General features: G+C 41.8%; 1 protein-coding gene across 1 annotated transcript; it reads left to right on the forward strand.

Moving 5' to 3' along the window:
- Nucleotides 1-5,106: 5,106 nt before the first annotated feature.
- On the forward strand, nt 5,107-14,391 carry kcnk1b (potassium channel, subfamily K, member 1b). Its single transcript, XM_066659646.1, has 3 exons — nt 5,107-5,709; nt 6,962-7,357; nt 11,016-14,391. Exons 1-3 carry the CDS (start codon nt 5,355-5,357, stop codon nt 11,270-11,272), a joined length of 1,008 nt encoding a protein of 335 aa, XP_066515743.1. The 5' UTR covers nt 5,107-5,354; the 3' UTR covers nt 11,273-14,391.
- The last annotated feature ends 7,401 nt before the right edge of the window (nt 14,392-21,792 follow it).

Below are 21,792 nucleotides of genomic sequence, written 5' to 3' on the forward strand. Positions count from 1 at the left end.
TGTGAGACTGGTTAGTCGACACGAAATTGACTATTATTTTATCTAATCAGGAAATATCCCAAAGGAAACCACTAAACAACCCTGGAGAACCCCTCTAATTTACTCACCAGCTTCTTGGATCATTCTGTATACTGTTACATGCCGTAGAGGCTGCGCAAGTGTTTACCAAACATACCAAAATGGCAGATATATTTTACTTCACTACAATGAATACAACAATGGAGTAAACGTGAAGGTGTGTAAGAGAAACATCTGATATCACAACTTCCATGATGTCCTGCTTCCTTCTCTCGATTGTTCAGGAGTTTTACAGAGTTCATTATTTTAGTTTATGAGCATTTGGGCTGTATTATTAGGTGTATTTGTGCCTGATTATGTTTTGTGTTAGCCACCCTTGTGTTGTTTTATGCTCTGTCTGGTCATCCTTCTGCCAGCGTTGGGCTCGAAGAGAGCTCCAGCTCAATGACCTCCAGGTGCATGTCATCACTGTAAGAGTGGGTAAACAGTTTAAAAGCCAGTGCAGTGGAAAACCTGCTTCCAGCCTGAGTGTCATCTTGTGGAGCACCACATTGTTGACCACACTTTCAATGTTGTACATGATATAAATAGGTTATAAAGGGCTGTATGAGTGGTGCAAATACAAGAGAAGAGTCAAATGCTCCTGAAAGGGTCTGAGCAAATATGAATGTCATATCTATGCCATTCATTTTTTATTAATATTTATTGATGTCAATCAATTCCTTTATTTAAATTCTCACCAGAATATATTATATATAATAGCCATGTTATATCTACTTCTCTCTTTTAGAGCCTGCTTTTTCAAATACAACCACAAGATGGTGCAACTATACCATTACAATTCTTTCCTGACAGCAATATTATTAGATGCCTGTAAACTCTTCCATCAATATTTCATTTTTGTGTGTGGGTGTGTGGGTGTGTGTGTGTGTGTGAGAGAAAGAGAGAGACTGAAATCTATCACATAGTGGGGACCAAAACCCAATTCCACACTGAAATTATTGGGACTTCGATTGGGCTCACTAGGGTTAGTAGAAATGATTACGTTTTGGGTCTCTACAATACAGAACCTCACCCAGAGTTCACAGTAACTTTACATAGTCACAATGAGCCCTCACACATATATTTGTGTTGGCACCAGGTATGGACTGATTTGGACTCCAATACATGTATTTCTCAGGTAATAGTAGTGTACAAATAGTGTTATGTGTTTTGACAAGAACTAGACCCATGAACTGATCGACCTCTTTATCAGCGTGCAGCAGTGGTCTTTGAACAAGTGCTGAGAAGCTTGTTATTGCACCAGTGATATGGCACTCACACGAAATTCCTCTGTACTGTGATGCTGAGCAAACAACCTTGGTCTGAGTTCATTCCTCAGAGCCTTGAAGTAACACGGGGCCATGGTCCAGTTTCTATTTTAGGCCCCTGTAGAGACGAGCATAGGAACAAGGAGATAAAAAGTCACATTCACTTCAGTAGTAGTAAGGCCATTACTTGCATGGTGCTCCATATTAGATATGTGTACAATAAGTATTCAATAGAAACACACCAATCAGTAATACTAACGGGCTAATACTGTATAAGACTCGCCCTTATGCTTCTAAAACCCCTGTGATGCCTTACGCCATGGACTCCACAAGAACTCTGAAGGTGTGCTGTGGTATCTGATGTTTTAGAGATGCTCTGACCCAGGTGTCTAGCCATCACAATTTGGCCCTTGTCAAAATCACTCAATCTCTAACACTTTTCCGTTTGTCCTGCTTGAAGCACATCAAGAACTAATTCTTAACTCTCTGCCTAATATAAGGCAGGAGTTTGGTCTGTTCTCCCTGTGTCAGCGTGGGTTTCCTACGGGTGCTCCGGTTTCCTCCCACAGTCCAAATACACCTGTTGGTAGGTTGACTGGCGACTCAAAAGTGTCCGTAGGTGTGACTGTGTGAGTAAATTTGTGTGTGTGTGTTGCCCTGTGAAGGACTGGCGCCCCCTCCAGGGTGTATTCCCACCTTGCGCCCAATGATTCCAGGTAGGCTCTGGACCCACCGCGACCCTGAACTGGATAAGAGTTACAGATAATGAATGAATAAATGAATGCCTAATATACCTCACACTTTGGCAGATGCCATTGTAATAAAGCAATTATTGTCGTTCATTTTGCCTTTCCGTGGTTTTAATGTTTTGATCAGTGTAAATGAAGGTATCCATTTGTATTTCCTCAGAACTTTAAACCGCATGCAAGTGAAGGCTCATATTCCAATTCTGAAACATTCTGCGACTAACACCATGAACATGGATTTGATGAGACAGTAACATACGGCAGGGTGTAGTGATGAAATACAGCCGCAACTCAGGAGGATCATGTTGACTTGTGGATGCAGTGACTGTCAGAGGAACATTAAGAAGAGACTTGTACACACTAAAGTGAGATATTTGATGACTAAAGATTCATTCATTATCTGTAAACACTTATCCAGTTCAGGGTCGCGGTGGGTCCGGAGCCTATTCAGAATCACTGGGTGCAAGGCAGGAACAGGGCGACACACATTCACACCTACGGACACTTTTGAGTCACCAGTCCACCTACCAACGTGTGTTTTTGGACCATGGGAGGAAACCGGAGCACCCGGAGGAAACCCACGCTGGCACAGGGAGAACACACCAAACTCCTCACAGACAGTCACCCGGAGCGGGACTTGAACCCACAACCTCCAGGTCCCTGGAGCTGTGTGATAGCGACACCACCCACTGCGCCACCGTGCCCCCCATGACTACAGATATCATGACATTTTCATGTCAAAACAGTTATTTATTAATTCATTAATTTATATTCTCTTGATCTGGGTTGAGTCCAGAGCCTACATTGACCGGTTGGTTCAGAGCCTCTTGGATCCCAGGACCCACAGACCCTGCAGCTGTGTGTCAGTGACACTACCCGTCGAGAGTAACAGCTGTTCCCTAAAAACTGCAAACTTTCCAAGAGAATGTGACGGTTCTATGAGCAGAAACAAGAAAAAGAGGTCATGGTATAAATAATGAAGATGGAGAACATAAATAGCCTACAGTAGAAGAGAGAAGCTGCACTTAGTTTGTCCTTCTTTCTCAGAGATATGCGCTGAAACAGGGGACAGGAGAACAAAAGCACTGGGGCTAATGATGCCATCCAGCCTGTTTAAAATATATATCAGGGCTCCAATACTTACACAACCGGCCCGAGAACCACTCACACAAATAACTAATTTCTTATCAAGGTCTTGCTACATTGTTTTGGAAATATACGAATTTAATTAATAAATACCTTGTTTCTACGCGCCTCAGTAGTGTGTTTCCATTCAGATAATAAATCAAAATGTATATTAGGCCCCCATGGGTTGGTAGAATGGCCCTACTTTTCTCCTCATAAACTCAGGTAGCTGACATAACACACCTGAGCAGTGTTAGTGTTCTCCTCCAAGCATGTTCAGCTCTCCAGCAGAATTATATTAGCAGTTCAGAAAGAAGCAATGATAAGTGCCATTTATCCAGTCACTCACACTCACTCACTCACTCATGTTTAGCAGTGCTTATCATCAGTGACACTGTGCTCTTGTTCTGTTTGGAAGTCATTTTAAAATATTTGAATGGGATATCCAGAGATTGTGTAATAGCGTCACAACTGTAAGTCCTGGACCAGGTCCTCATTACATTTTTTATATTTACATTATTACATTTATTTAGTCCTATTGTCCTTCTAGAGCACAGGTTTCTAACACTGGGGTTTCATTGCTTTAACTCAGATCTTTTATGCCTCAGGGCATTTTACTGATATTCAACCTAATAAGGAGAGTCAAAGTAGAAGAAATGGGCAGCAAGAGATTCAGAAGTCTCTTTTGTTTTTATCTGATCGTATTGTTATGTAAGAGAAACTACTGGAATTTTAAGATTTGTTTTTAAATTTTTCATCTTTCCTCCCCACTTCTGTCTTACACTCACTTCACTTCATGAAGGACTTTTCAAGCAGCCAACACTCATTCCTCCAATGCTTTCTCATTTGGAGCACTGGTATTTTGGGGCATGGGAAACACAGAAATGTGCAGGGCAGGGGTAAGGCACATCTACTACGCATTTCCGAGAGTTAGTGGTTTCTGTCAGGAAGCGTACACTGCTCAAAACAGAGCAGTGTCAAATAAGTAAGCTGTGCAACAGAGGAGTGCATAAAGAACAGGATAGTACATGAGCAGATGTGCTGAAAAGGGGACCTAACCTATCAGCTTCCAGACTTCCCCAGTATTTGGTAGAGGTTGTTGCCATGGAGATAGAAAGCGAGGGGGGTGAGATGGTGGAACCTAGAAAAGCCAGACAAAGGATCAAACCAAGCACGGAAGTAGAACTCTTACTATAGATGGCAATTGACACATAATCCACAAGACGCTAACAAACACTGACCCAGCTGGTCAAAGTCCAGGTAGCAAAGTCAATTTATGGTTTTACAGACCTTGTGTATAGGCAACGTCAATGTGTTTTTAAATCCACATTTAGGAAAGGTTTTAAAGCCTACTGTAATGGTGTATTGAACAATGTATAATGTAGGCACATATGAAAAATTCAACACATTAACAACAACATTAAAATTATGTTATAGTTGTTTATTAGACTTACACTGCTTCTGGGTTTGAGTGTTGCTTGGCAAGTTCTATGTACATCAAGGCTATAGCTATAACCAGATGTTTAATTATGGGGTCCTGGACCCCATTTACTTTGCACTTTGTCTATTACCTTCTTGACCAAATAAGTTATGACCACAAAAATGTCTATATCTCAATGAAAATGGGTGACTTTATTTGTACAGCCCCAAAATGTAAACTAGCCTATGGGTTACATTCACAGACAGTCCGGGGGCTCCAGTTACCGTTATACGCTACTTTACACCGTCTCGTTGTGTTTACAGCTCTCTCTTTCGTCATTTCGTCATTATCTGTGACACAAAGAGCAGTGTGTCATAACGGCCGGTGTTTGGCTAGCGTTACCTGGTGGGCGCGCGGGGGGGCGGGAGCGACGTCACGCCTGTAGTCCGACACCCCTCCGCGTCGCCGCCACATCAGCTCACGCTTCTCTCTGACGCGGAGCAGCCGGAATTGAACACACAGACAAAATTAGGCCTTACTTACGACAAACTAGGTTCCAGTAGCAATTATCGAGGCTAAAGAAAACGATAGATAGATAGGGAGAGAGAGAGAGAGAGAGGGAGAGAGAGACGCTGTTGCCGTTGCTATCCATCCATTTCCCGTCAAGGACATTCATAGATACCGAAGCCTACAGCCTCTTCGCAGCGGTTAACGGTCTCCGCGCTGCTGGAGAAAATGCTTCCGTCCCTCACGAGCAACTCGTGTGTCCGTTTGATTCAGAGCAACAAATCCGCGTGGTATTTCTTGTTCTTGGTGCTGGGGTACGTACTGTATCTTCTCTTCGGCGCCGTGGTGTTCTCCTCGGTCGAGCTGCCGTACGAAGACGTCCTGCGGCAAGAACTGAGGAATATTAAGCGGCAGTTTCTTCAGGAGAACGAGTGTCTGTCGGAGAAGCGTCTCGAGTTGTTTCTGGCCAAAGCGCTCGATGCCAGTAACTACGGAGTGTCCATTCTCAACAATGCCTCCGCCAACTGGAACTGGGACTTCACCTCCTCGCTGTTCTTCGCCAGCACGGTTCTGTCCACGACAGGTGAGCCGAGGCTTTGGGCTATTCCCAAAAGGTGTGGGTATATTCTCATCAGGCCTTGAATGTGAGTTAAACAACAGTGGAGCTATTTCTGGACCGACATAGTTATTCATTTTAAGTGTACAACTACTGTTTTGACAGATATTCTTCCTCCTCTGTTTGTGTCTGATTCAGTGTCATTTAACACCTGCTTCCGTTACCTGAGCGCGGAAAGCAGACTACACCCTTGAGGCATAACATTCAAACCTCCTTACACCCATTGTCCATTTTAGCAGCTTCAGTGACCACGCAGGAGCACTTTGCAGTTCTACAATTGCAGCCTGTAGTCCATCTGCTGCTTGGCACACTTTCTTCGACCCCTTACCCCTGTCCTTCCATGGCCAGGACCAACACAGGACCATCAGAGAGCATTCTCGGCACTAATGGTGGTGGAAGGAGTGGATCGGGCCCGTTCTTTTGGTCCACTTTGTAGATGTAAGAGACATTAGCTCATCTGTTGCTGCACAGTTTTAGTTGGATGTCATTTAGGTCCATTTCCCTGGACCCTGATACATTTTGGTTGGTGGACTATTTTCAGTCCAGCAGGGTTCAAAAAACTCCAGCATCCCTGCTTTGTCTGATCCACGCATCACCACGTTAGTGTCAGTGCAGCGCTGAGAATGATCCACTACCCAAATAATACCTGAAGAATAGGGGGAAATGGGACAAAGAAAACATGCAGAGCAACAGAGGGACTACAGTGGAGGAGTGGAAACTCCTGTCTGCGAGGGTTTCCTCTGGGAGCTCTGGCGTGTCACTTATGTAAAGTACAATAGCACCCCCTTGTGGAGTAGTCCTTACAAGGTGAGTGAGTATGTGACAATGTGGAAGTGCGGTGGTGTGATTCTAAACAAATTGTAAGGCTTCTCCTGTTAATAAAGGCACTGTACTGAGATGAACTATTTCTGTACACACTACACACTCTTTCAGTCTGTTCACGCTACAAACTTGTTCAATGACTTGTCCACTTTCTCTTTAAGAGATGTCTCTTGTTGTGGGTCCAGGGAGTCATCGGCTGGAACACGACGAGGACAGGGTGCCAGTCCATCTCAGGGCATCACACACTCACAGCTACAGATAGGTGGAATAGTAGGAACTGAACCCTAGTCTTGAATGTGGAGGGACCAGTGTTATCCACTACACAGCCCACAGAAAATGTACTGCTGTATAATCTGTAAGTGCTAATCTCTACTGCCTGTGTTCTTTTTTCCTGTAGGTTATGGGCACACAGCCCCTCTCTCAGACGGTGGCAAGGCATTTTGTATCATCTACTCTGTAATCGGCATCCCCTTCACCCTCCTTTTCCTCACGGCTGTGGTGCAAAGGATCATGGTCTTCAGCACACGGAGGCCTATCATGTATGTGCACACTCGATGGGGTCTGTCCAAGCCCCTCGTGGCTCTGGTGCACGCCAACCTGCTGGCTATTGTGGCAGTGTCTTGCTTCTTCCTTATTCCTGCTGCCATCTTCTCTGCCCTGGAAAAGGACTGGAACTTCCTGGAATCCTTCTACTTCTGCTTCATTTCGCTATCCACCATTGGCTTGGGAGATTATGTGCCAGGGGAGGCTTTTGACCAGCGATTCCGAGAGGTCTACAAACTGGGTATCACTGGTGGGTATGCATCTATGCATTTGTTTTTTTGCATTGATAAAATATGTAGTCAAGGGATCAGTATTCAATCAGGCAAAGGGCTTTCATTTTAACCGGGAAAGGCCTGTCCAGTTTTAATCATTTGTGTCTGAACTGCAATCACCACAAAAATGAATTAGATTCGGCTGAGGCAGGGCTTTTGGCCTGAACCTAGAACAGATTTGTGCTGGGTGGGGAGCCCTGAATATTTATTATTACATGCCTTCTGTGTACTTGGCAAAAGCTGGACATTTTTAATTTTTTGGGAAAAGATGATGGGTGTTTAAAATAAATTGCTCTTTTAAAGTAAAGACTATATTCAAATGCCCACAGATTTTAAGGGAACACAAAATGGGGAACCAATCCAAAGGAGGAACTCTGTGTACCGCATCAGTTATGCATTACTTTATTATTTCCTGTGTGCTTGGACAGGAGCAAAGCATCTCATAGTAAAGTTGCAATGATTTCAACTATGTGCTATCTACAGCAGCAGATGTCTAACATTCAGTCTGAAAAATCCATAGCGGAAACCATTAGGCCAAATAAGAAGTATGATTTCAGAAATGACTGTAGGCATCTGTACCATTATGTCAAGAGACTCCAGGGAGTTTTGTGATATTATCGTACATCATGATATGTAATTATCCTACATTAATATTGGCTTATGCCTGTGCTTTCTTGGTCTAAACTTATATTGGTCCATCCCTATAACAGTGAAAGATGAAGCCCTGCATTCATTCCCATGCCTCATCTCTACGCTCTGCACATTCTGACATGGCTGCATTAACCCCAACACTTTTTGAAATCCCGTCCTAACCTTCTGAAAATAACACTAAGACCATGTGGAGAAGTGTAATTCGTTATAAAGGCCATGGAACTGCTCTGTGCTATATTTGGGAGGAGAAATAGATGTATATTTCTGTTCCTCTGGGTAAAAGTGTTTCCTCTAAAAGCCCTCCCTGCTTCATTTATTTAATAATAAGTATATTAATTGTTTATTTATAATCTGAGGTATTAATAGTTTATAGCTTGTTTTAGATAGAATAAAAAAATGTTAATGCTTATCTGTTATGTCCCACGTTGCCAAGATTATAAACACAACTGACGTTATGTGAATTATTATTATTATCATTATTATTATTATTATTATTATTTACTCAAAATCAACACAGTTGAACTAAAATATACAGGAGGTCCTCGGGTTACGTCTGTCCCGAGTTACGATGTTTCGTGGTTACGACACATCTCCCATTTACTGTATGAAGCCTTGTTTCGACTTAAGTGGTTTTGCGTCGTAAATGGTGAACTTCGTGTTCGGTGTGCGAGGCGGAAGAATACATGGTTACGCGGCTCAGGACCGAGGAGGATAGGTGTTAGGATAGGATACGTGCTTACAGTATGTTATTTACGTACAGTATGTACGTATGTTCCTACTTACACCAAAAATCGGTTTACGACGCGACATAGGAACTGATCAACGTCGTAAGTCGAGGACCCCCTGTATATTTAAAGCCACCATGCTGATACATCCTGTACATATTCTTTTTTGAACATCCCGTATAGTAGAACTTTAAGGGTTCGAATTTAAAACGTTGATGCATTGTAAATGGTCCTTATACAGTTCATATATTAAAAAGGAAATGTGCAGTATAGGCGGCACGGTGGTGCAGCAGGTAGTGTCGCAGTCACACAGCTTCAGGGACCTGGAGGTTGTGGGTTCGATTCCCGCTCCGGATGACTGTCTGTGAGGAGTTTGGTGTGTTCTCCCTGTGTCTGCATGGGTTTTTCTCCGAGTGACTGTCTGTGAGGAGTTTGGTGTGTTCTCCCTGTGTCCGCGTGGGTTTCCTCCGGGTGCTCCGGTTTCCTCCCACGGTCCAAAAACACACGTTGGTAGGTGGAATGGTGACTCAAAAGTGTCCGTAGGTGTGAATGTGTGTGTGTGTGTGTTGCCCTGTGAAGAACTGGCGCCCCCTCCAGGGTGTATTCCTGCCTTGCGCCCAATGATTCCAGGTAGGCTCTGGACACACCGCGACCCTGAACTGGATAAGGGTTACAGATAATGAATGAATGTGCAGTATATAAGAGGCACAGTGCCAGCGCTCTGTTCTTGTTATGGTGCTTTTCCACCACACGAGTCCGACTTCACTCGACTCAGCACGGCTCAGCTTGCTTAAAGCTTGTCACATTTCCAGTAGCACAGCTCCACCTGTGAAAATGGAACCGGTGACGTCGGAAAACCCCCATCTCTAACGGGAATCACTGGCTTTAAAAAAAAACACAACAACGGCAGCTGTATATTTAGGTGCTGTTTACTCATCATGTGTTCGCGTGTTGGTTTAGTTTTTTGACCTAAACACAGCTGCATGCCCCAGTTCTCACAGATCAGTTTTTCTTGTTGTACGTTTGGCTTTCGCTGGAAATTTTCATCGGCCATCAGCCCAAGGAGCATTTAAACCTCTTAAAAACACCTCAATATAAAGTTACGAGCTGCTGTTGTGAGTCCGTTAAAAATAAATGTGAAAGCTGCTGTAACATAAGAGATTTTACAAGCGGCGAGTTTGTGCTAGATTTCAATGAACTCTGCATTTAGTGGTGATTGACATGTCTCTCTGGCCAATCAGCGCTCTGTAGGGTTTACCTACTGGTTGGAACCTGGCGTGAGCAGAGACTGAAAACGTATCCGTATCAGATTTGTACCAGATTTGGCCAGTGGAAAAGCATATGAGCAGAGTCAAGTAGAGTCGTGTAGGTTCCATGAAGTGGAAAAGCACAATTTGTGGCTCAGTGCACAATATATACATCACAGTATGTGATGTGAATTTTAGCGGCAGCTGAACTGAATGCACCTCTTGGACTACATTCCTGTCCCCAGCCCCTTTCAAAGAAAAGTTACACCAATACTGTGATGTTTTTTGCCCTCGTTTGTATGCTACACTAGGGGATATATTTGACCTGTGTTTTGGTTTGTAATTCAGTGTGATAGATCTGGGTTCCATTCCAGGTCTGTGCAACCAGTCTTTGCTACACCAGTCTTGCACCTTGGGCAAGACTCCTAACACTCCGTTGGCCTAGCTGTAATACCAGTAACCTTGTGAGTCGAGAGAAGAGCGTCTGCCAAAATGCCATAAATGTAAATGAATAGATAAGATTTAGATAAAACCTTGTAATTGTTTTAGTGCATATTTAACATTGGAACTCTTTTTGTGTTTGTTTCAAGCAAACATTCAGTATGTAATGGATGTCTGGCCTGTTGTCATAGAAACAGACAGAAAGAAGTGCAAGCAAATCTGTTCTTTGTGCTGAAGTAGATCTACTAGAAGGTAGAGTAGTGCTCACCACCCAGGACCTAAGAGACAAACATCATAATAAGAGAAATGGCAATGCCATTCTTGTTTATGCATGGTTTGAGAGATACAGATGGCCCAGCTTGTACTCCTAATGCTTTTTTTGAGCGGAGATGATGACTTATACCTTGTCCACGCTTCCTACACAGTGATGCAGTGTGTAGGAATTTTTCCATTACTCACAGTTGTTGTAGTAGGAAGCATCAAAGTTCACCATGTTGATTCACAGCTCTTGGCACTTTGTTCATCAACACTTCTGCTTTCACTTTCTCCCACTTTTTCCCCTCTGCCTTTAGTCTATCTCCTGCTGGGCCTGATTGCGATGCTGGTGGTGCTGGAGACCTTCTGTGAGTTACAGCAGCTGAAACAGCTGAGGAAGATGTTCTACCTGAAGAAGGAGAAGCCGCAAGACCAGCAGGCCATTATGGAGCATGACCATCTGGCCTTTTCCTCTGTAGATCACACCATGTCTCCCCAGGAAGAGAAGACAGAGCCCTTCGTAGATGTCCCAGTCCTCACCTCTCCTGGTGGGGATGACCCTATGATCAGATAAGCAGTTAAGCCCTTCATGGAAAAACTCCGCCAATCAATGCACAGCACAGTGGCACAAGCGTTCTTTAATGTGTAGCTCTTGATTTTGCGGTATGTACTGGTTAGAAGCGCATAAGGAACATTACTTTCAACATTCCACAGTGTTCTTTGCCTCAAACCTGCACTTTAAATGAAGTCTTACAGCACAATTAGTATTCATCAGAACTTGCAACAGGTTGAATGATGGGCTCAGACTTGGGTTGGCTAGTTTTAGCCTTAGTTGGGCAGCCTTAATGGAAGGTTGGTGTTGTACAAGCCTAGACATCAAGCCCTTCCTTGATCAGCTGTCCCTTTAAGCCCTGTAAATTGTTTAGACTTTAAACCCTGACCTCCAATCATCTGCTACCGCGGTTTCTCGAATGCTGTTAGAATAGATAAAGCACTCAAAGCTGGAGTTAGTAATATTGATTAGGTAAGACCTAAGACCCTTGCCATTACATACACACAGATATAACACATTGTCTGTTTCTATTTATTTATTTAAAATGATAAACACGTGGCGTCATTTATTAACTGGAGAGTAACGTTAGATAGAATTTCTTATCTAAAGGGAAGCCACTATAATACCGTAGCAACATGTGTATTGTAGGACAGAACAAAGATTGCAGTAGATTATGGCAACAGCTGAACAAATACAAACTAATCTATCTGCCTTCTGTTCAAGAATAATTAGGATTTATATAATCATGATGACTTTTACATTTATATTTACAGCACCTAGCAGATGCACTTATCCTTATCCACTTATCCAGCTCAGAGAATACATCCGCACCAATAGAAATAGGTTTAGAATCGAAATACTATTGAATTAAGACCCTGATAGATGCAGGAGTCAAGCTGAACCCTTTAGAGAAATACACAAAAAATGTAAGTGCAATCCAAAACTACAAGCAGTGCTGGGACCAGGGAAAGAACAACAATTCAATACGTGAAGTAGGTTCGAGTTTATAGTGCATCATTAGTGGTCATTTAAATACCACACAAAGACATGAGCCTTCAGTTGGCTTTGACGTTAGTTAGGAGCTAGGACAGAGAAGAGTTTTGAATTGAAGGACGGTGGTTCAAGCCGAGTGGCAACTGAGCCACCAAGCACACGATACCCTAGCTATAGTTTAGAGAGGGACTGAGTCTTCAGGAAGCCAGTGAAGGGAATGCAGCAGTGTCCATTCCTGTCATTTATTTGATTAGAAAATACATTATTCCGTTAGATCTAGTTTATTAGAATAAGATATAAAGGGAACAAAGAAGGGAAACGTTTAAGAAACTGCAGGAGAAACTCCAAATCCCTTTGATCACAAGGAACTGGATAAATTACACTTAATGGCCACTTTGACCAGAAACGATGGGAAGTCTGGTCTCTGGCTTCTTCACAGTACTGTATGTGTGAAAACCTTAATACAGATCTTGAGCTAGAACTCTTTGATCTTTTGAACATTATTGGTATTTCAGTAAATTGTATTCTGTTTTTTAATTGGTCAATGAACATGCCTTCTCTCTAAATGCATCAGTGTTCCACAAAAGTGGATTTCCATGTTTAAGGCCCACTCTAAAAAAAGGGCTCTATTTAAACCTCTCTTTAAGCGGACGTTCATCAAGATCTTGACACTGAGGCACTAGTGAACATTTCAATGCAAAGAATCCGAGGTAAATTTACTGTACAACTGAGTGTTAACTTTGAAATAAAATGACAAACAAATGCTGGAACTTTTGAATTCAAAACTTGACTATTATAATTTAAGATGATTAAGGGACTGGAGCTCGTGGGAGATTGTTTACAAATGTATATTTGTATATTCATCTTGTCTTTGTAAAATCTATTTCTTGGGGGAAATACTGAACTGTCTTTTGTGTCTGCACATTATCACACTTATTGCGTTTCTCTTGCAATGGTGTGAAAAGTTCAAGGTGAACATTGTGAATAATTCACGTTTGCTTCTAACAGCTGAACGTTTAGCATTTGTTTTGTGTAATTTATGCAGATGTTAACGGTAACCTCATACAAAGGGAACTTGAATGTGCTCCTACTGTGACATTTTTACTGAAAGAACGGTTGCCAGTGGAGGCCTTTTTTTTTTTTTTGCTCAACATTGTCTTTTCATATCAGTGATCTATTAATCATTCCTTAAAATTTAAGTCGTAAGATACTCATAAAAAATTGACGCTACTGTTCAAAATTCGTATTTATTCCGTAATCATTTATACAGTATAAGACTATACTAAAATAATGTAATCTAGATTATAATACAATCTAGAACCATGATTTATTCAATATTTCATCCAGTTTTTTGGGTCCATGCAAGGTTCATGTATCTATTTACAGTAATTTCTTAATATATTCAGGATTTGATCTGTGTGTTTTCAGTGTTCTGCAGCTTCCTTTATCTTCTGCTCTGTTTATCATTCTGGACATTTTTACTGCTATGAAGAAACCTATATCTATGAATGTCTATGGTAAAGGCATCATGATAAAACCACTGTACATATACTGGCAATGGAATTCTATTAATGTAATGATGATTCTCACATTTTTAATTTTCATGTACCTTACCTACATGCTACAGTTAATTTTTCTGAGTAGTTTACAGCTTTCCCTACAGTAACAACTGCTTTTTGACGCTGTTGAACAAACATCTTGTATCTCCAAATGGTAAATATACCATGTGATTATTAGTAAAATATCTGTATTCCGGTCAGTTTCAGATCATTTTCTTTTATCCTTTCATCACCATGAGACATTCTCACAGTGTTAAGAGTGGCTTGTATTTTCAGCAAAAAGCGAAAGTCAACAAAAACAGAGATACAGAGATACAAGGTTTTGTTCTGAGAAAGATGCTTTGTATACAGGTCATTGCCCTCGTTTGCATTACTGGCAGCATGCACTATACAACCAGCCTTACCTGTGGCTTTGGTGTACAGTTCATTAAGAGATAATAGATAAGGACATTGTTATCTATAGTGTTCATCTCTGTGCTCAGTTAACAAAATAAAATAAAAGGCTGCCACTGATCTCCCCTTTGGTGCACACTTCCTGTTTTTTTTTTTTTTTTTGTGCAGATTTATAGTGTAAAATAGTCCGTTCTGAAAATCTGACTGATTCCTGCCTTGTGTGATTGGTAACGAGTCACGAATTTATCGCACGTCTGTAAACTGTAATACAACTCAGCAGCTTTAGAATGTTTTTATACAACACACTTAAAAAAAACTGTCCCACAAGGGTCTTTGAGTGATGCTTTAAAACAATCATTCTTCACACTTTTATTTATGAAAATAGTTCAATAAAATCTATCTAAAAAATAATTTAGAATAAACAGAACTTAAGCATGAGTTTAAATATTAAGAGAGAATAAATATTTTTGCTAATTTAGTTAAACTAAGGGCGGCACGGTGGTGCAGCAGGTAGTGTCGCAGTCACACAGCTCCAGGGACCTGGAGGTTGTAGGTTTGATTCCCGCTCCGGGTGACTGTCTGTGAGGTGTTTGGTGTGTTCTCCCTGTGTCTGTGTGGGTTTCCTCCTGGTGACTGTCTGTGAGGAGTGTGGTGTGTTCTCCCTGTGTCTGTGTGGGTTTCCTCCGGGTGACTGTCTGTGAGGAGTGTGATGTGTTCTCCCTGTGTCTGCGTGGGTTTCCTCCGGGTGACTGTCTGTGAGGAGTTTGGTGTGTTCTCCCTGTGTGTGCGTGGGTTTCCTCCGGGTGACTGTCTGTGAGGAGTGTGGTGTGTTCTCCCTGTGTGTGCGTGGGTTTCCTCCGGGTAACTGTCTGTGAGGAGTGTGGTGTGTTCTCCCTGTGTCTGCATGGGTTTCCTCCGGGTGACTGTCTGTGAGGAGTTTGGTGTGTTCTCCCTGTGTCCGCGTGGGTTTCCTCCCACAGTCCAAAAACACACGTTGATAGGTGGATTGGTGACTCAAAAGTGTTCATTTGTGTGAGTGTGTGTTGCCCTGTGAAGGACTGGCGCCCCCTCCAGGGTGTATTTCCACCTTGCGCCCAATGATTCCAAGTAGGCTCTGGACCCACCGCTAAGCGGTTACAGATAATGAATGAAAAATTAAACTAAATAAAATTAACAGAAATTAAGGATGAACATTTTATACCTCACTGTTCATTTCCAACAAACCTTACATTACTTTCATCAAAAATTACTATTTGTTATTTTCCGCATTGTTGGTGGAAACTCTGTAACTAAACATGCTTTCTGTTAGATATGCTGTAAGATAATGCTTTCTTGTTTATTTTTTGTATGAGGCTTGTCTTCCTTTAGACTTAAAATAATTATTGCTTAAAACAGACATGAAGTACATAAAAATGTACTTTATGTTACCAAAAATAGTATAATTTTTAAAGTGTCTACATTCTGATCTTGGAGTCAGAGACATGAGGAATGCATAAAAAGGCAAGATGTTGAAAGATTTGCAGAGAACAAAAACAGTTAAAAGCAGAGGAAGTGTGCTTTGAAAAAAAAAACAATATCAAAAAGCTTGGTTACACCTTACAATAAGAGTACATTTATTAAAGGTACTTAACAGTTTTAAGTTATAAGTATTTATAGAAACAAGAACAAACATCATTTTAGGATTTTATGAAATCCTTAAAGAATGCTAGTTCCTAATTATTATTATTACTGTTTTTCACAGCTGTTAAATAATCTTGCAATCAATCACTTATTTTTTGTAACATGTCAATTGAAATGGCACTTTACTATTGTTATTTCAGAATAAGTGACCAAACCTCAAGATGTTTCACAAAAAGAAGAATCAATATTGTTCCACTCAGTGCGGATAGCTTCTAACAGACCAAATATTGGCTAAAGGATTTAAATGTGGACTGTGACCAGCACAAAACTCATACCAATTCTTGGTGATCTTTGCATCCTGAGCCGAAAAACACTTTTGCAGTGTTTGCAGCATTTTTGGCAGTGGGAGGAAACCAGAAGAAAACCAAGCACCTTTTACAGACCTATATTTTTAAAAGAAATATAAAAATATGTTTTTTTGCAAAATATAAATGTAGAACAAAATTCAATAAATGTGTGAATTTAATTTTTTAATGTTTTTATCATTGTCATGACTTTAGTTTGTTGTATAAAGAAACTTTGAATCAAGTTACTTGTCATTTCTTTTTTAAGAACAGAATGTTTAATAGGGCGGCACGGTGAGGAGTGTGGTGTGTTCTCCCCGTGTCTGCATGGGTTTCCTCCGGGTGACTGTCTGTGAGGAGTGTGGTGTGTACTCCCTGTGTCTGTGTGGGTTTCCTCCGGGTGACTGTCTGTGAGGAGTGTGGTGTGTTCTCCCTGTGTCTGTGTGGGTTTCCTCCGGGTGACTGTCTGTGAGGAGTGTGGTGTGTTCTCCCTGTGTCTGTGTGGGTTTCCTCCGGGTGACTGTCTGTGAGGAGTGTGGTGTGTTCTCCCCGTGTCTGCATGAGTTTCCTCCGGGTGACTGTCTGTGAGGAGTGTGGTGTGTTCTCCCTGTGTCTGTATGGGTTTCCTCCGGGTGACTGTCTGTGAGGAGTGTGGTGTGTTTTCCCTGTGTCTGCATGGGTTTCCTCCGGGTGCTCCGGTTTCCTCCCACAGTCCAAAAACACACATTGGTAGGTGGATTGGCGACTTAAATGTGTCCATAGGTGTGTGTGGCCTTGTGAAGGACTGGTGCTTCTCCAGGGTGTGATCTCACCTTGCGCCCAGTGATTCCAGGTAGGCTTCGGACCCACCGTGACCCTGAACTGGATAAGTCAGACAATGAATGAATGAATAATTGTAATTGTGATAAAATGTACAATTAATCATGATATTGATTTGCACTCGTATCGCCCAGCAATAATCCAGAGCATAGAATTTTAAGATTGAGTTGCAAGTTTATAGGTTACAAAACACGGTCCAAAACCACATGTTGGTAGGTAGGTGGATGGATGACTCAAAAGTGTCCATAGGTGTGAGTGTGTGTCGCCCTGTGAAGGCCTGGCGCCCCCTCCAGGGTGTGTTCCTACCTTGCGCCCAGTGATTCTGGGTAGACTCCGGACCCACCGCAACCCTGAAGTGGTTTCAGACCATGAATGAATGAATTAATGTTTAATAATTTCCATGCTGGGCTTGCTTTGGCTCAGGAGTTCATGATGCACTTTGTTATATATTCTTCTCTTGTATAAAATCCATAATAAACTCATCAAATGTGTTTTAAAAAACTTTTAAAACTGACTTGAATGTGACGGTAGCTCTTTACCCCCTGGGATTTGAAACCCTTTCTTTTCACACTAGGAACAGAAAGAGTGGTCTCAATTTTCCTTTGATCATCAGTGCCTTGAAGTGCTATCTCTTTTAGAAGTGTGAAATGTGGGAGAACTGTGAGTAGCCTGCTCTTCAGTTCTCTGCACTTTCTGTGAAAGGGTTATAAAAGAGATACTTTTATTCATCACTGTAAAGAAGAAAAGGTTTCATAACACATTCCTGAAGGACAAAGACATTTGCAGAAGAAGTATAAATGTGGCTTAGTACAACTCATGTTAGACAGTTCAGATTACGCTCATGTAATAATAATAATAATAATAATAATAATAATAAAAAAGATTCACATATGCTTTTTTTCAAACTTCAGATAAACTTTCCTTTTTATTAATCATCATTTTTAGAGCATTACATGCTAACGGCCTCTGTTCTGTCCTGCACCGTGATCCACTTAGAAACATTTAAAGCTTAGTTTTCATGTATGAACTTTCTGGACTGGGCAGTGAATGGTAAAATCTGAACCTTTGTTTAAAGTGTACAAGCTAAAATCATGCAAAGGCCTTTTTATTCCAGAAAGTATATAACATTGTCTGTCTGTCTGATATCTCATTCATTCATTATCTGTAAGCGCTTATCCAGTTCAGGGTCGCGGTGGGTCCAGAGCCTACCTGGAATCATTGGACGCAAGGCAGGGATACACCCTGGAGGGGGCGCCAGTCCTTCACAGGGCAACACACACACACACACACATTCACTCACTCACATCTACGTACACTTTTGAGTTGCCAATCCACCTACCAATGTGTGTTTTCAGACTGTGGGAGTTTTCAAACTGGAGCACCTGGAGGAAACCCACGCGGACACAGAGAGAACACACTAACTCCTCACAGACAGTCACCCGGAGGAAACCCAAGCAGACACAGGGAGAACACACCACACTCCTCACAGACAGTCACCCGGAGGAAACCCAAGCAGACACAGGGAGAACACACCACACTCCTCACAGACAGTCACCCTGAGGAAACCCAAGCAGACACAGGGAGAACACACCACACTCCTCACAGACAGTCACCCTGAGGAAACCCAAGCAGACACAGGGAGAACACACCACACTCCTCACAGACAGTCACCCGGAGGAAACCCAAGCAGACACAGGGAGAACACACCAACTCCTCACAGACAGTCACCTGGAGCGGGAATCGAACCCGCAACCTCCAGGTCCCTGGAGCTGTGTGACCGCGACACTACCTGCCGCCCACTGTCTGATATCTGAATGTTTTAAATATTCCATGTCAGAGTTTTCAACAATTCAGCTGGTTGTTATTTCTAGCTACTCACTGTAAGACATATAGTAAAATTACAACATGCCTAAGGAACGTAGAGAAACCAGAAAATTATGTTATTTATACCAAGTAATTGTCTTCTTTGTATCTTTGAATCGTCCAAAAAAGCTTACATGCCTTCATTAGGGCTCTATTTCCAGTAACACAAACTGGATAAGAGTCCCAGGGGACATTTTGATAGCTGCGAGATTGGAGCATGATTAGGCAAGCTGCTGTCAACACATCCTTCAGAAAGTCGTTTCATATCCCTCAGTGAAACTGTAAACTAAAATGTCCACCAAGATAAGCTCCGAAATAGATGTAAGTTGCCCCGGATTTGTTTTTCTCATTTAAATGTTGCTATTTATTTCCGATTAAGCAATCGTTGAAAGAGAGACACTAGAATAAGGCATGCAGGCTTGTCAAAAACAATAAAGCCACTGCCCAGTAACTGACAGAGAAAACCAGAGAGCAGATTCCATTCATCTCCATTTGTTCTAAAGCAAAGTGACACAATGCTGCTGGGCCTTACTGCAGCACTCTGGGGCAAATTAAATCAATAATAAAGTACATAGATTAATACAGGTGACGTGTCAATCCTTTTCAGACACTGTATACACCATGACAAGTTCAATTCATTCAAAACAGACGTAGCTGCCTGAAAATTAAAATAATGGCATCTCTAAAAATATACAGGGTGGGCCATTTATATGGATACACCTTAATAAAATGGGAATGGTTGGTGATATTAACTTCCTGTTTGTGGCACATTAGTATATCGGAGTGGGGAAACTTTTCAAGATGGATGGTGACCATGGCGGCCATTTTGAAGTCCGTCATTTTGGATCCAACTTTTGTTTTTTCAATGGGAAGAGGGTCATGTGACACATCAAACCTATTGGGAATTTCACAATAAAAACAACGGTGTGCTTGGTTTTAACGTAACTGTATTATATCATGAGTTATTTACAAGTTTCTGACCACTTATAAAATGTGTTCAAAGTGCTGCCCATTGTGTTGGATTGTCAATGCAACCCTCTTCTCCTACTCCTCACACACTGATAGCAATAGAGCAGGAGAAATGCTAGCACAGGCTTCCAGTATTCATAGTTTCACAGCATAGACAATTGCCTTCAGATGACCCCAAAGATAAAAGTCTAAGGGGGTCAGATCGGGAGACCTTGGGGGGCAATCAACTGGCCCACGACGACCAATCCACTTTCCAGGAAACTGTTCATCTAGGAATGCTCGGACCTGACACCCATAATGTGGTGGTGCACCATCTTGCTGGAAAAACTCGGGGAATGTGCCAGCTTCAGTGCATAAAGATGGAAACACATCATCATGTAGCAATTTCGCATATCCAGTGTCCTTGAGGATTCCATTGATGAAGAATGGCCCCACTATCTTTGTACCCCATATACCACACCATACCATCAAGATGTGCAGCACCTGAAACTGCGGATACTGGAAGCCTCTGCTAGCATTTCTCCTGCGGTGTTGCTATCAGTGTGTGAAGAGTGGGAGAAGAGGGTTGCATTGACAATCCAACACAATGGGCAGCACTTTGAACACATTTTATAAGTGGTCAGAAACTTGTAAATAACTCATGAAATAATAAAGTTTGATGTGTCACATGACCTTCTTCCCATTGAAAAAACAAAAGTTGGATCCAAAATGGCCGACTTCAAAATGGTCACCACCCTTCTTGAAAAGTCCCCCCCCCTCCCATATACTAATGTGCAACAAACAGGAAGTTAATTTCACCATCCATTCCCATTTTATTAAGGTGTATCCATATACATGGCCCACCCTGTAGTTATTAAAGGAACACTACGTAATATTTTTACCTATAAATTACATCTTTAAAGTCATTGTGATGATCCACTGACCTGTAATAGAGTGAATAGAGCTGCTGTTTTTTCTACTCTAGGCTCAGCACTGCAGAAACTGCATTATGTAACCTTTGGAGGAGGGCAGGAAACCACCAGTTATCCATTGATTTTAGAACAGTGCTGTAAAAATGATTTACACTAGGGGGAGCCCCAGGAGCCAAAAACCCAAATCTTACATGGTGTTTCTTTAAATATGTGGTCTCAACATTAGTTACATATTCTACAAAAATAACTCGATGCTCCTTTAAACGTCCAGAATTTGTCATGTCATAAAGGAGTGTGTGGGGGGTGGGGGCAAACATATATTTCAAAAAGCTCCTCTGGGAAAACCATTAAAAATTCATCCTGCTGGTCCCTGATGGTCCCCGCTCTTTGATTCCGAGGTATGCTGGTTGAAAGACAGGGTGCTGTGAGCTGGTAAGGCCCAGAGGGTTGAGACTGAGTCACTTGTTCTCTGTTTCTCTGTTTGGATAAATATAAACTGCTGCTAACACCAGAGATTCTGTGAGCTACAGAGAAAGACTTCTGTCCTTTTTAGTTGGCTTCATGCAGTCCAATTTTTTTAAAGGCAGATGAGGAGATGGATTAATCATGTCTGCTAGATTTATAATGTCTGCTGGATCATTATGCACCAGGGATTTAACAAAACACATCCAATGAAGTAAACAATATTTAGAAAAGTGTTTCTTGTTTTTTTAAGAAGCCTTGAAACTAAATGTTTGTGCATGTTTTTTCAAAAATGTATTGTAATAAACAGTTCATTTTTATTTGTTTTATGTAGATAACAAATTATTTATTTCATTCTTATGACGTAACTAATGTTGTCTTTTTGAGATAAGCAAGAACAACAGGCTTACAGCAATCATTTATGATTTTATGTGAGAAGGGGGGGGACGACTACTACTGACGTGCAGACTGACCAATTAAATGTTTACAGAGAAGGTTATCGACCAATAACGGTAGCTCTACAGTCAGACCGTCTAATCCGAAGATTTTAGGCTACTTCACCCCGCCCCCTTCTCACTCAAGCGAACCAATCGGAGTAGGGGAGGGCG

Source organism: Hoplias malabaricus, chromosome 2, assembly GCF_029633855.1.
Source record: "Hoplias malabaricus isolate fHopMal1 chromosome 2, fHopMal1.hap1, whole genome shotgun sequence".
NCBI classification, from domain to species: Eukaryota; Metazoa; Chordata; class Actinopteri; order Characiformes; family Erythrinidae; genus Hoplias; species Hoplias malabaricus.